The 10,509-nt window shown below is 63.8% G+C and overlaps 1 protein-coding gene across 1 annotated transcript in view; it reads right to left on the bottom strand.

Annotated features, from left to right (window-relative positions):
• Positions 1-10,509, bottom strand: part of LOC112977390 — a 40,946-nt gene that overhangs the window by 18,689 nt on the left and 11,748 nt on the right. Inside the window, exons 7-11 of the mRNA XM_026089714.1 lie at positions 9,781-10,167; positions 8,424-8,547; positions 7,726-7,839; positions 7,030-7,146; positions 5,255-6,374 (exon numbers count right to left, since the gene is read on the bottom strand). Of these exons, the coding sequence (XP_025945499.1) occupies positions 5,255-6,374; positions 7,030-7,146; positions 7,726-7,839; positions 8,424-8,547; positions 9,781-10,167 (1,862 nt within the window). The remainder of the gene's footprint in view (positions 1-5,254; positions 6,375-7,029; positions 7,147-7,725; positions 7,840-8,423; positions 8,548-9,780; positions 10,168-10,509) is intronic.

The following is a 10,509-nucleotide window of genomic DNA, read 5'->3' as shown; positions in this document are numbered from 1 at the left end:
CCCCGCCAGCACACATTAGCACCCACCGGCCCCCACCTCGTACCAGCTGGACTGACCAGCTCCCTCCGGCCCTGCTGGCCCCCCCTGTCGCGCCCCGGCCGGCTCCGAGGCCCCCGCTGGTGCCTGCTGGCCCTCGCCGGACCCCGGGGCGCTGACCTGCTCCCTCACGGCCCCCCGGCCCCCGCCAGCCGTGCGACTCAGGACCCCTCTTTTCCCTCCTGTCCCTGCTCGCAGGAGCCTGACTGGGGGCCGGAGCCCTGGCAGCAGGTGCCACCRCAGCCCCCCGGCCATGTCCCCATCCCTGTCCCAGAGGGGGACAAGCAGCTGCAGGTGCCCGAGATCTCCCTGTGGACGGTGGTGGCTGCGGTCCAGGCCGTGGAGAGGAAGGTGGAGTCGCAAGCCCTGAGGCTGCTGAGCCTTGAGGGACGAGCGGAGACGGCCGAGAAGAAGATCACGGACCTGGAGAAAGCGGTGCTGGAGTTCGGCAGCCAGCTGGAGAGGAAGTGGGCCGCGCTGGCCTCCCTYGTCCAGGAGAACACGCGGCGCCTGGAGAACGTGGAGCGTCAGCTGCAGAACAGGAGCTGCTGGCCCCTGAGACCCAGCCTGGGCCCCAACGGGGACATGCCCAAGGTAACAGCGTCGCAGGAGGGCCGGGCGGCAGCAGGAAAACCCTGAGCGTTTGCAGTCTTGCTGGGCCCCCACCAGCAGCCTCGCTTCTGGCGAGAGCTTCCTTCCCCCCTGTCCCGCTCCCGTGGTAGAGGCGGGTTGTTGCTGACYTGGCCGCTTCGGGCGGCCCGTGTGGGTAACGGGAAGGAGAGGTGCTTACAGAGCTAGCAGCCGTGGGAGCTGTGGACGGAGGGAAACAACGGAGCAGGAGCCATTTGGAAACTTTGAAATTGATCCCTGAGTTCAGTGTCTGCCACGGAGCTCCAGAGGGGAAGAGAGACCTACGTTTTATTTTCCTAGCCTGGCTTCCTGCGGCCGGCGTGGGAGCGGTGGGGATTTCGCGGGTGGGAGACGAAGGAAGAGGGGAAATGCTCACAAGCGCCTTCTGCGGTTTCAGGTCCCRGCAGCTTGTGAGGAGGATGGGATCAGTCTGCCTGAGCAGGAGTGGGGGAGCTTGGACAACCGGCAGAAGGAGCTCTACAAGATGGCAATGAAGGGGAGTTACGAGGCTGTGGTCTCCCTTGGTGAGGATCAATCTCTACCCGCTTTTCAGAAACTCCTAGGTTGAATCTAGCTCAAGGTTGTTTGTAGGCTGTTGTGTTGCGTGGAAGTTTGGTGGAGAACCGGTAGTGGGAGGTGAAGCCTTTTTACAYGTAAGGTTTGGTGCTCCTTGCTCATGACTTGCTTGGGACCCTCCAAGCGTCCCACGGCTCCGGCTGTGCGAGAGCAGCCCTTTCTCATCGCCGCAAAGGGGGTCGGTGCCAATCCCCAGCATCAGCTGTTCATACAGCCGCTTCCTCCTTCCTAGGACCGGGTGACACCGGCTCCAAACCCGCTCTGCTGTCGCCAGGTGAAGACGGGGAGGACTCGGCTCCCAGGACTCAGGGGCTGCTGGAGAAGGGAGCCGTCCCTGGGCACCTCGGCTCTGGTGAGTCACAGCAGCTGTCGCGCGTGCTCCCGCTCAGCAGCGATCGCTGAGAACGAGCATTAAGAAACGAGCCAAAATGATCTCCTGGAGGTCGTTAAGGGTTGCACGAATGGAAATTAAGAACTGAGGAGGAAAAACACCACCTTAGCGAGAAAGAAATCTAGGAGGGTCCACGCTGAATGCTTTCCTCCTAGGGCAGAGGAGAACCAAGCAGGGTTTATGTTAACTGTGCCCGCTTTGCTGTTGCTCGCACACCTCTGGTACCTGCCCAAAGCGGGATGGCAGTTAGACACCGCTCGCTGAGGATCCTGCCTCACAGCCCTCAGCAGAGAGGGCCCAGCGCAGCCGGTGCCTGTGCGCGAGACACAGCGGCAGCGTCTCTGACAGTGCATCAGGTCCCGCAGCTTCCAGGCTTGCACAGGGACAGAAACTGTTGGGATTTTAAGCCATGTGACTTGGGCCTCTTTAAAACTTTAAAGAACAAATCTTTAAGCCCAGAACAAGCCACTTGCCAAAGAGAGTGGAGAATAGAGAGGCTGGGATGTCTGCGGCCAGACTTGGCGTGAGTGCGGCTCTGCAGCTGTTCACCTGCAGGCGGACACTCATTTCTGCTCCTGGAAGTCTTTGTTTTCATCCCGTTTCCCAGACTGACCCACCTAAACTTTGCCATTTCTGACAAAAACTCCTTCCAGGACAAATGACTCTGCAGCCTCAACTTTGCATTCGTATTTTTCTCTGTTTTGGCTTCTTTAAGAGTATTGCATTGTCAGGACATCGAATGTTCCTGAAGCTCAACAAGATAACTAGACACCCCCCCCCCCCCAAAAAAAAAGATGCCAAAGACCCCTCAGCCTCACGTGTCCTTCTCCCTCTTTGGGCATGGTAAAAATCTTCCTGTTCACTTTCTAAACGGCACGTTTCTGGGTTCGTCTTGCCAACATGCTGCAGAGGAAGCTCAGCTCCTGCTCCTGAATTGGGGCTCTTGGCATCGGAGAGCTTTCCTTTGCTGGGAATGAATTGCTGTCTCTCGGCAGGTGAGAAGATCGTGATCAAGACGGAGGAGCAGCAGCCGCAGGAGGAAAGATCGGAAATGCTGGCTCTGCCCCGGCCRTCCGCAGTAAGGCTGGAAGAGGAGGCTCCCCTGAGCCAAGAGCAGCCAGTGCCGTGGGAGAGTCACCCTGGCTCGGATGAGCGGAAGGGAACAGGAGACGGCCTAGGGGAGCTCTGCAAGCACCACGCTGCCCAGCCCGAATTCAAGCCCCTGCTTGTCCCGGGGGAAGCTCGCCCTGCCCCAGGCTTGTCTTTCCCGGCAGAGCACGGGCACAGTGTTGGGACTGAACAGCAGTTCTCCCTGCCCCAGGGAATCCAGCTGGGAGAGGAAGCCAGCGCAGCAGCTGCCTTGTCGCAGCCCGGCTTGGAAGAGGATCGGCCGTGCGTGCCGGAGGACGAGCCCCGCATGTTCCCGCTGGGCTGGAAGAGCATCCGGCTGAAGCGGAACCTCCTGGCGCGCCAGCAGAGCCACGCGAGGAAGAACAACGGGTCGTTCATCTGCGCCGCCTGCGGGAAGAGCCTGGCCCACCACGCCGCGCTGCTGCGGCACCAGCGCCTGCACACGGGCGAGCGCCCCTTCCAGTGCCCTGCCTGCGGGAAGAGCTTCAACGAGAAGTCCAACCTCAACAAGCACTACCGCATCCACACCGGCGAGCGCCCTTACCGCTGCTCCGCCTGCGGCAAGGGCTTCATCCAGAAACATCACCTCCAGAAGCACCAGCGCATCCACGGGGTGCAGCTGCGGGGCGGGTGGACAGGCCGGCCGGCGCGGGCCAGCGCCGCCGGGGAGAGGCTCTACCGCTGCATCGAGTGTGCGGAGAGCTTCCCCCAGCAGGCGTCCCTGGAGGAGCACCAGCGCCGGCACACCCAGCAGCGGCCCTTCCAGTGCACCGGCTGCAGCAAGAGCTTCCGCCACCGGCAGTCTCTGAACCACCACCAGAAGATCCACGCGGTCGCCAGCTGTCCTGGTGGGACCAGCTTGCTGAACCACCACCAGGAGCCGGCGAGCAGCCCCTGCAAGGCGTTGACCCAGGATAATCCGTAGCGCGAGGCCTGGAGAAGGGAAGGGGCGGCGCGATTGCAGGCTGCTCCGCAGAAGCGCAGCAGTTTGCGGTGAYGGGACACACCACGTGCAAACGCAGCCGGCGTTGCGAAGCCGCGGCGCTGCCCGGCTCTCCCTGGACGCTGCCTCGCRAGACAAGGACGGCGGGTATCTGCTGTGCTGCCCGGGCAGAGGAAYGTGCTGCGGGCTGAAGTGACTGGCCCAAGACAAAGCAGAGGAGGTTTGGCAGCGGGGCAAGGTCACGTCGTGCTGCTGCCTTATGAAAGGGGGATTCAGCTGAAGATCAGCTGCCGCCTGTTCGATCCGGTGTTGTGGGGAGTGGTGCGGTTGAACTCAGGGTTACCTAAGTACGACCAGCTACGAGATCGGCTGGGGGTGTTCGGCGGCCCTAGGGAAAGCTGTTGTTGTGGGCGACAGCTGGGGCCGTCACACAAATTGGGGCGAGGCTTGGATAAAAGATTGGGGTGATGTGGTCTCCTGTGGAGTTTGGGATGGCTGCGAGAGGGGCCGGTTCTTGGGGCAGCTCCCGCAGCCCCTGCACGATCCTCGCTGCCCCCCGTGCGCCTGCTGCGGCTGGGGTTCGATTACCGGGCAGCCGCTCGGTGTTTGCTGTGCTGCCGTGCCCGGGACGCACCGGTGACTTGGGGCCGGTCTTGTTGTACTCGCGGGGCAGTGGGCACCTCTCCCGCAGGCTCGGCGCGGGCTGGGCCCTGCCAGGCAGGCTGGGGAGGAAAGGGGGGGGGGCCCCCCCCTGCAGTGCTGACCCCCGGCAAAACCTCCCGCCGCATCCCCGATTGCTCCGAGGGCCCTGCAGCCTTCCGCAAGGCTCAGGCCCACCCCCGAGACCGAGCGCGAGAGGTCTKCTGCAGAAGAACGCTGTGTCCCAGGGCTGAAAGCTTTTCCCTCCGGCTGGGCGTGCAGGGGCCCTGCCATGGTTTGGGGGTCTATTGGCACCCGCCACAGCCCTGCCACCTCCCCTCTCCCCTCCGCTCCCTCGGGGCTGCTGGCTCTGCCCCGGCTCCCCCGGAGCCCCCCCGGCACGGCGGGCGCTGCCGCCGTAACGCCAGGCCGCGCTGGGTCCTGCTCCTCGAGGCGGCGGTAACCTCCATGGGCTGGGGGCAGCCGGCGCCTGGCGGAGGCCGAGCAGGCTGCTCGGCTCCCTCGGCCTCGAGGCGTCTCCTGGTGGTCTCGTGGCTGCGCGGAGCCCGGCCGGAGGGAAGAGCGCGGCTCCCCAACAGCAGGGCAGGCTCCGGCCACCTTCCCGGCGTCTTTATTCACAGCAGAAGCAGCTCAGACTGTAGCAAAGCCCCGGGAGATGCAGCCCCCACCCCACGGTCCCTACACGGGGGGGGCCAGGAGCACCCCAGCACCGTGGCACCATCCCTGGGTCAGTCCCTCCGCTGCGCGGCGTYGGCCCCTCACGGCGCTTCTCCCGCGGCGCGGTCAGACACGCTTGCRGCTCACGTTCAATACGTCCGGACGGCAACAGCCGCGGCACGAGGTGGGGCAGGGAGCAGGGCAGCCGCCCCCGCGCCCCCCCTCGTTACTCCGTACTTTCCACCTTCACGGACRGCACTGAGCCCCAGTGCTCCGGTGGGGGGAAAGCCTGGCCCTCGCCCGTACTGCGGGGCGGAAGGGGGGCCGGCGGGCAGCGGGGGGCTGCGGGGCAGGGGCGCTCCCCMCCGTGGAGTCGCTGGCGTTCGAGGAGGAGCTCGGGCTGCACGAAGCTCTCGGGACAGTCCCCRCGCCGGCACGGCTGCTCCCCGCCGTGGGTGAGCGCGTGCCGCAGGAGCCAGGAGCGGCACGCGAAGCTCTTGGCGCACTCGGAGCACTCGTACGGCTTCTCCCGGGAGTGGTTGCGGAGGTGCTTGAGGAAATAGGGCTTCTGGGCGAAGCTCTTGCCGCACTGGGCGCACCGGTAGGCCCGCTCGCCGGCGTGYGTGTTCTGGTGCACCGTCAGGTTGGCCAGGCGCGTGAAGCTCTTCTCGCACTGGGCGCACTTGTAGGGCTTCTCGCCCGTGTGCGTGCGGCGGTGCTGCTCCAGCGTGGACAGGCGCCCGAAGCGCTTCTGGCACTCGCCGCAGGCGTAGGGCTTCTCGCCGGTGTGGGTGCGCTGGTGCTCCAGCAGCGTGGAGAGCCGCCCGAAGCGCTTGGGGCAGGTGCCGCACGGGTAGGGCTTCTCGCCCGTGTGGGTGCGGTAGTGGGTGGTGAGCGTGGACTGGTGGACGAAGCTCTTGCCGCACTCCGTGCACACGTGGGCGCGGGGGCCGGTGGCACGCGCGCGGCCCTGCGTGACCACGCCGGCCGGCAGTGCCAGGCCCTGGGGGTGCTGCCGGGGCCGGGCTTGTTGCCGCCCCGGTTGCGTGCACTGGTGCTGGGCGAAGAGCTCTTGGTGGCTGAAGCTCCTGCCGCAGGCCGAGCACGGGAACGGTCTCGCTGCCGCGGCCTCCACCGTGCCGGCACCTCCCTCGGGCAGGGCAGGTCGCTCTGGGGCCGGGCCCGTTCCTGCCGCATCCTGGCTCTGCGGAGCCTCACCTGCTTGGCCCTGCTGCGTGCCTGGATAAACGCAGCTGTCCAGCCTTCCCGCCGCAGGCCGGGGCGGCTCCAGCGCTGTCACGTCCCGCTCCGTGTCCTGCTCCCTCTCGCGGCCGGGCAGCCAGGCTGCTGCTGCAACAGAGAGGCCGACATCAGAGCACAGCACTGCCCCGGGGAGCAGGCGGGAACGGCCGCCAGCACGTCACATGCCGCCGCGGCACAGCCAGGCCGGTGTCACGGCCCCCAGGCGTCACAGACACCTTAGAGCTGAACTTGCAAACTCATGGAAACCAAGCGCGAAGGGGCCCCGGCCTCTGCGTGGGGGTGCCGGCGTGGAGACGCGTAGGGCGGCCGTGTTGCCCAGCCCCGAGGCCGGCGCTGAGCGCAGCAGCGGGGCTGCGGAGAGCCGTGCAGGGCGTCCCTGGATGCTAGCATCCCGGCCGCGGGAGCAGCGACGGCACGGCCGCACGCGCACGGGCGAGAACGCGTTCACCAGAGGTGTGAACACCTCTGCTCCGGGCAGCGCTGGGAGACCCCGATGAGCAGCGAGGGCCAGCTGCGAACAGAGCGAGGCTAAAACGCGACCTGGTTCCTGCCAGTCCCCTCGGCTCTGTGCTGCAGCCGGTCTGAGGGCTCTGCCCCAGCGAGGAGCTGCCCTGCGGGAGCGCAGAGCCGCTGGTCACCGCCCCAGCGTGACGGGGAGCAGCGATTGAGGCTGAGTTCTTAATTTCCCTCCTGCTTTCGAGCTTATCTGCAGTGTTCAGGGCCACCTGRGCCCGTCACCCACCTGCTGGGGCATCCCGAGCATCTCCTTTTTCTTCCACATCGTGCTGGTGCTCCTTGACCTGCTCTTCCTCCTGCTTGATCTGCGGAGAGACTTCCAGGCTGCGGCTCAGAGGCTCTGCTAGGGGAGGTGAAAATTAAGCTAAGTTCCCTAGGAAATCACTGACCCTCAGAGAACAGGACTTTTCTCCCCTGCACCACAGCTTGTCTAACCGACCGGGGTCGCTGACAGAGATCCCAGCCACAAAAAGGTCYGGCTGGATTTAGTGCAGCCAAAATCCTCTTGTTCTCCCTGCTCCCCCCCTGYGTGCCAGGTCCAAGCGAGCGTAGGGCCAAAGATGGACCGTACCCCGGGTGTGTTTGCACAGCCAGTACCTGCACAGCTCCTATACCACGCGGTGCATCCCTGCTTATTTGCTCCTGGAAACCTCATGCCTTTGAGAAGTAATTCCGTAAACTACTCAGAGTAACGTGAAATGAGCCTGCTGGAGGAGAACACCTTCACCACCCGCTTTGCCTGCAGAGCGGATATAGAGGGAACAAAAGCCAGAGCTCTGGAGCACTGCAGTATTGCAGCAGGCGAGAGGGCTCGAGACGGACACCGGGTGGCCAAGGTGATCGCAGAGGCGGCTCCAGAGCAGGCAGGACGCACTGACGCGACAGCTCAGGCCCACCCGTGCGACGCTCGGGCACCCCTCACCTGCGCCGGGGTCCGCGGAGCTCGCTCTCCCCTCCTGGCCCGGTCGCCCCCTTGGACGTGGCTCTTCTCGCTCGAGCCGAGACAGAACATCAGGCTTGGAAATGGCGTAGTCTGCTTATGGGAGAGGACACGACAGGGGATAACCAAAGGCAGAGTCACAGTTTAGAGTCCCTCAYTGGAGCGAACAGCTACGGAGCAATCGGCCAACGGGGCCGGCACCGCACCTCCCTGGAAGGCAGCAAAACAGAGTCACGAGTGGGTTTGCAGAGGCGACGGTCCGTGGCGCTAACGACAGGCTTTGCGGGGAGAGSTAACGTGTCCGGCGGGCAGACGCGACCGCCGCCACAGCGCTTCCGGGACCAGGAGCAGCCCTGCGACGTGGCAGCCCGTCCCACCCGCAGGGACGGRCAGCAGCAAGCGCCGTTACCCGTCCCTTTCCTTCGGGACGCCTCGCGCACCGTACGGCAAGCCCCTTGCCCTGCACGGGACGCGAAGTGCTGCGCGGACCCCTCCCCGCGTCACGCTAAGGTCCAGGTCAGCCCGGAGAGGGCTCTGCGCATGGGATGGAGGGTTGTGCTCGCCACCGCGACCTCGTGGCAGGTGGATGGGATGGAGCTGCGCTCGCTGCTTATATGCCGAGAGCACGTACAGCGTCCAGCCCCGAGCCTCGCGGAGCGGCGCTTCGCCCCAGCTCTTACCTAGCGAGATCAGGGACTCGCAGGCCCCTGTCAGCACGTTCCTGCACCATTCCTTCTGCTGGTCCTCCCGGCCTCCCCGCTCCTCGTGGGGGAACACCGTCTTGTCGTCGAACGCTGCCAGCACCTGCAAGCAAACGTTCAGCTCGGCACCGCTGGGTGTCACAACCCGATGCGTGGCCAATCCGGAGAACAAGGAGCCCACGCACATCACCACTCCAGCACTGCCTCTGCTCTAGTTTAACCAGTATTTACACACACGAGAGACACGGGAGGGGAGGGAAAAGAGGTTGGATTTGCTAGCAGGAAAGCCAGTACAGCGCAGCACTTGAGGAAATGGTCTCAGCGGTGTAAGGAGGCCTGCGTGCACCTGCTGCAACCGGAGATTAGTTAGGAAAATGGGGGCAACAAGAGCACAGTCCTGCAGCTCTAAAGTAGTTTTAATGCAGGACATTGCAAATGCATAACAGAGAAAGAGGCCTTGCATTCGAGGGGAAAAAGACAGACAGATCCCAGGTAAAGGTACCTGCAGGTGTCTTACGGCTCCCTCCAGCTGGGGCTACGTTTCAGTTTTCTACAAAGAGTCTCTAGTGTTTGTCAGCACCTGTGTGAGCAGCGCTGACACTTGATTTAAGTGCTGGTAATCGTCTGGGTGCGTGGCAGCGAGGCAAACAGTCCTGCTGGGGACAGAGGAGCTTGGTGCCGGGGGACTTCAGCAGTAACACAGCCACGTGGGAATGTGGTGGCCCAGCCAGGATTGTCACAGGGTGACGGACGTGTTCCGTGGTCTCCCTTTGCGCTTTGTCACGGTTTGGGAAATCCCAGCTGCGTCCCTGGCCGTTGCAAGGGGGTGTGAGTGAACAGCGTGTCCCAGGCACAGGGCACAGGGAGTGAGCTGATGCTCCTTGAATTGGCATCGCTCACACTGCCCTGGCATCAGGAAGGACGATCCCATCCCACACGGGATGTGGGCTCCATGTTGGAGACACAGGAGGAACAGTGTGACCAGGGTGGCAGCGGAGGCAAAGCAAGAAAGGCTCCCTGGCATCCCAGCATGAGCGCTCTGCTTCTCGGACACCCCTGATCTGCCAGCCAGTTTAAGGCCTGGGATGCCAACCACATGCCCTGCTAGCTGTGGGGTTAACCGGTCCCCTCGGAGCACACGGGAACCTTAATTCACACACTCAAAAACCCAGGAAAGATGAGGCTCGACAGCTAGCGTGACCTTCCCCCAGTTCAAGTATTCCTGAAGGCAGTAACACACCCTGAAGCTAACTAAACTGCTCTAACTCAAAGGCTTTTAAACGAAAAAGGCCACCCCACTGTCACCCCTGCTCTGCCGAAAGGAAGAGGCAGGTACCTTTGGGATGTCTCCGTTAACACCGGGCGGCAGCCGCAGGATCCAGAAGTTCCTGTTCTTCAGCAGGTTCTCCATGTTCTCCAGGCGCCGCTGGAGCAGCTCGTACTCCTGGATGAGGGTGCCCAGCGCGGCCCACTTGCTCTCCAGCTGGTTCCCGAACTCCATCTCTGTTTTCTCACAGTCAAATATTTTTTTCTCGGTTGCCCCTGTTCTCCCCTCCAGGTCTAGCAGCCGTGTGGCAAAGGAATCCACCTTCCTCTCCACGGCTTGGACTGCTGCCACGAGGGTCCGCATGGAAATCTCCGTGTTCTGGGGAGGTGTTTGCTCCGGGACAGCGGCAGGTTGGAGAGGCATCGGGCAGCAGGGTCCGGAGTCCCATCCCTGCGCCTGTTCGCCAGGAGAGAGGAGGAAAGGCGCTGAAGCGACGGCACGCTCAGTTCAAAGCGGCTGCAGAGCGGATGAAGAGAGCCCTCTCCTCACCGCACTGCCCGGCCCGTTCCCACGGGCCGGCTCCCCACAACCCCGGAGACTCGGCGCCTCCGCGTGGATCTCAGTAGCCTGTTTCCCCCCAGGGGCTTGAACTGCCCCACTCTTCCCTAAAGTTCAGCAATCTGAACGGGGTTTTTCAGAGCTCCACGTGCTTCTGCCAAGAGCTCCAGGAGCCAAGATTAAAAGCCGGCCCCTTTGGCTCCCCCCTGGCCCCCCGGGAGCGATTGCTGGGCTCGGCCC

The sequence above is a fragment of the Apteryx rowi genome, unplaced genomic scaffold (assembly GCF_003343035.1).
Source record: "Apteryx rowi isolate R43461 unplaced genomic scaffold, aptRow1 scaffold_83, whole genome shotgun sequence".
In the NCBI taxonomy this organism is placed as follows: Eukaryota; Metazoa; Chordata; class Aves; order Apterygiformes; family Apterygidae; genus Apteryx; species Apteryx rowi.
The sequence above is the reverse complement of the archived record's forward strand: the minus strand, read 5'-3'. Positions and strand labels throughout refer to the sequence as shown.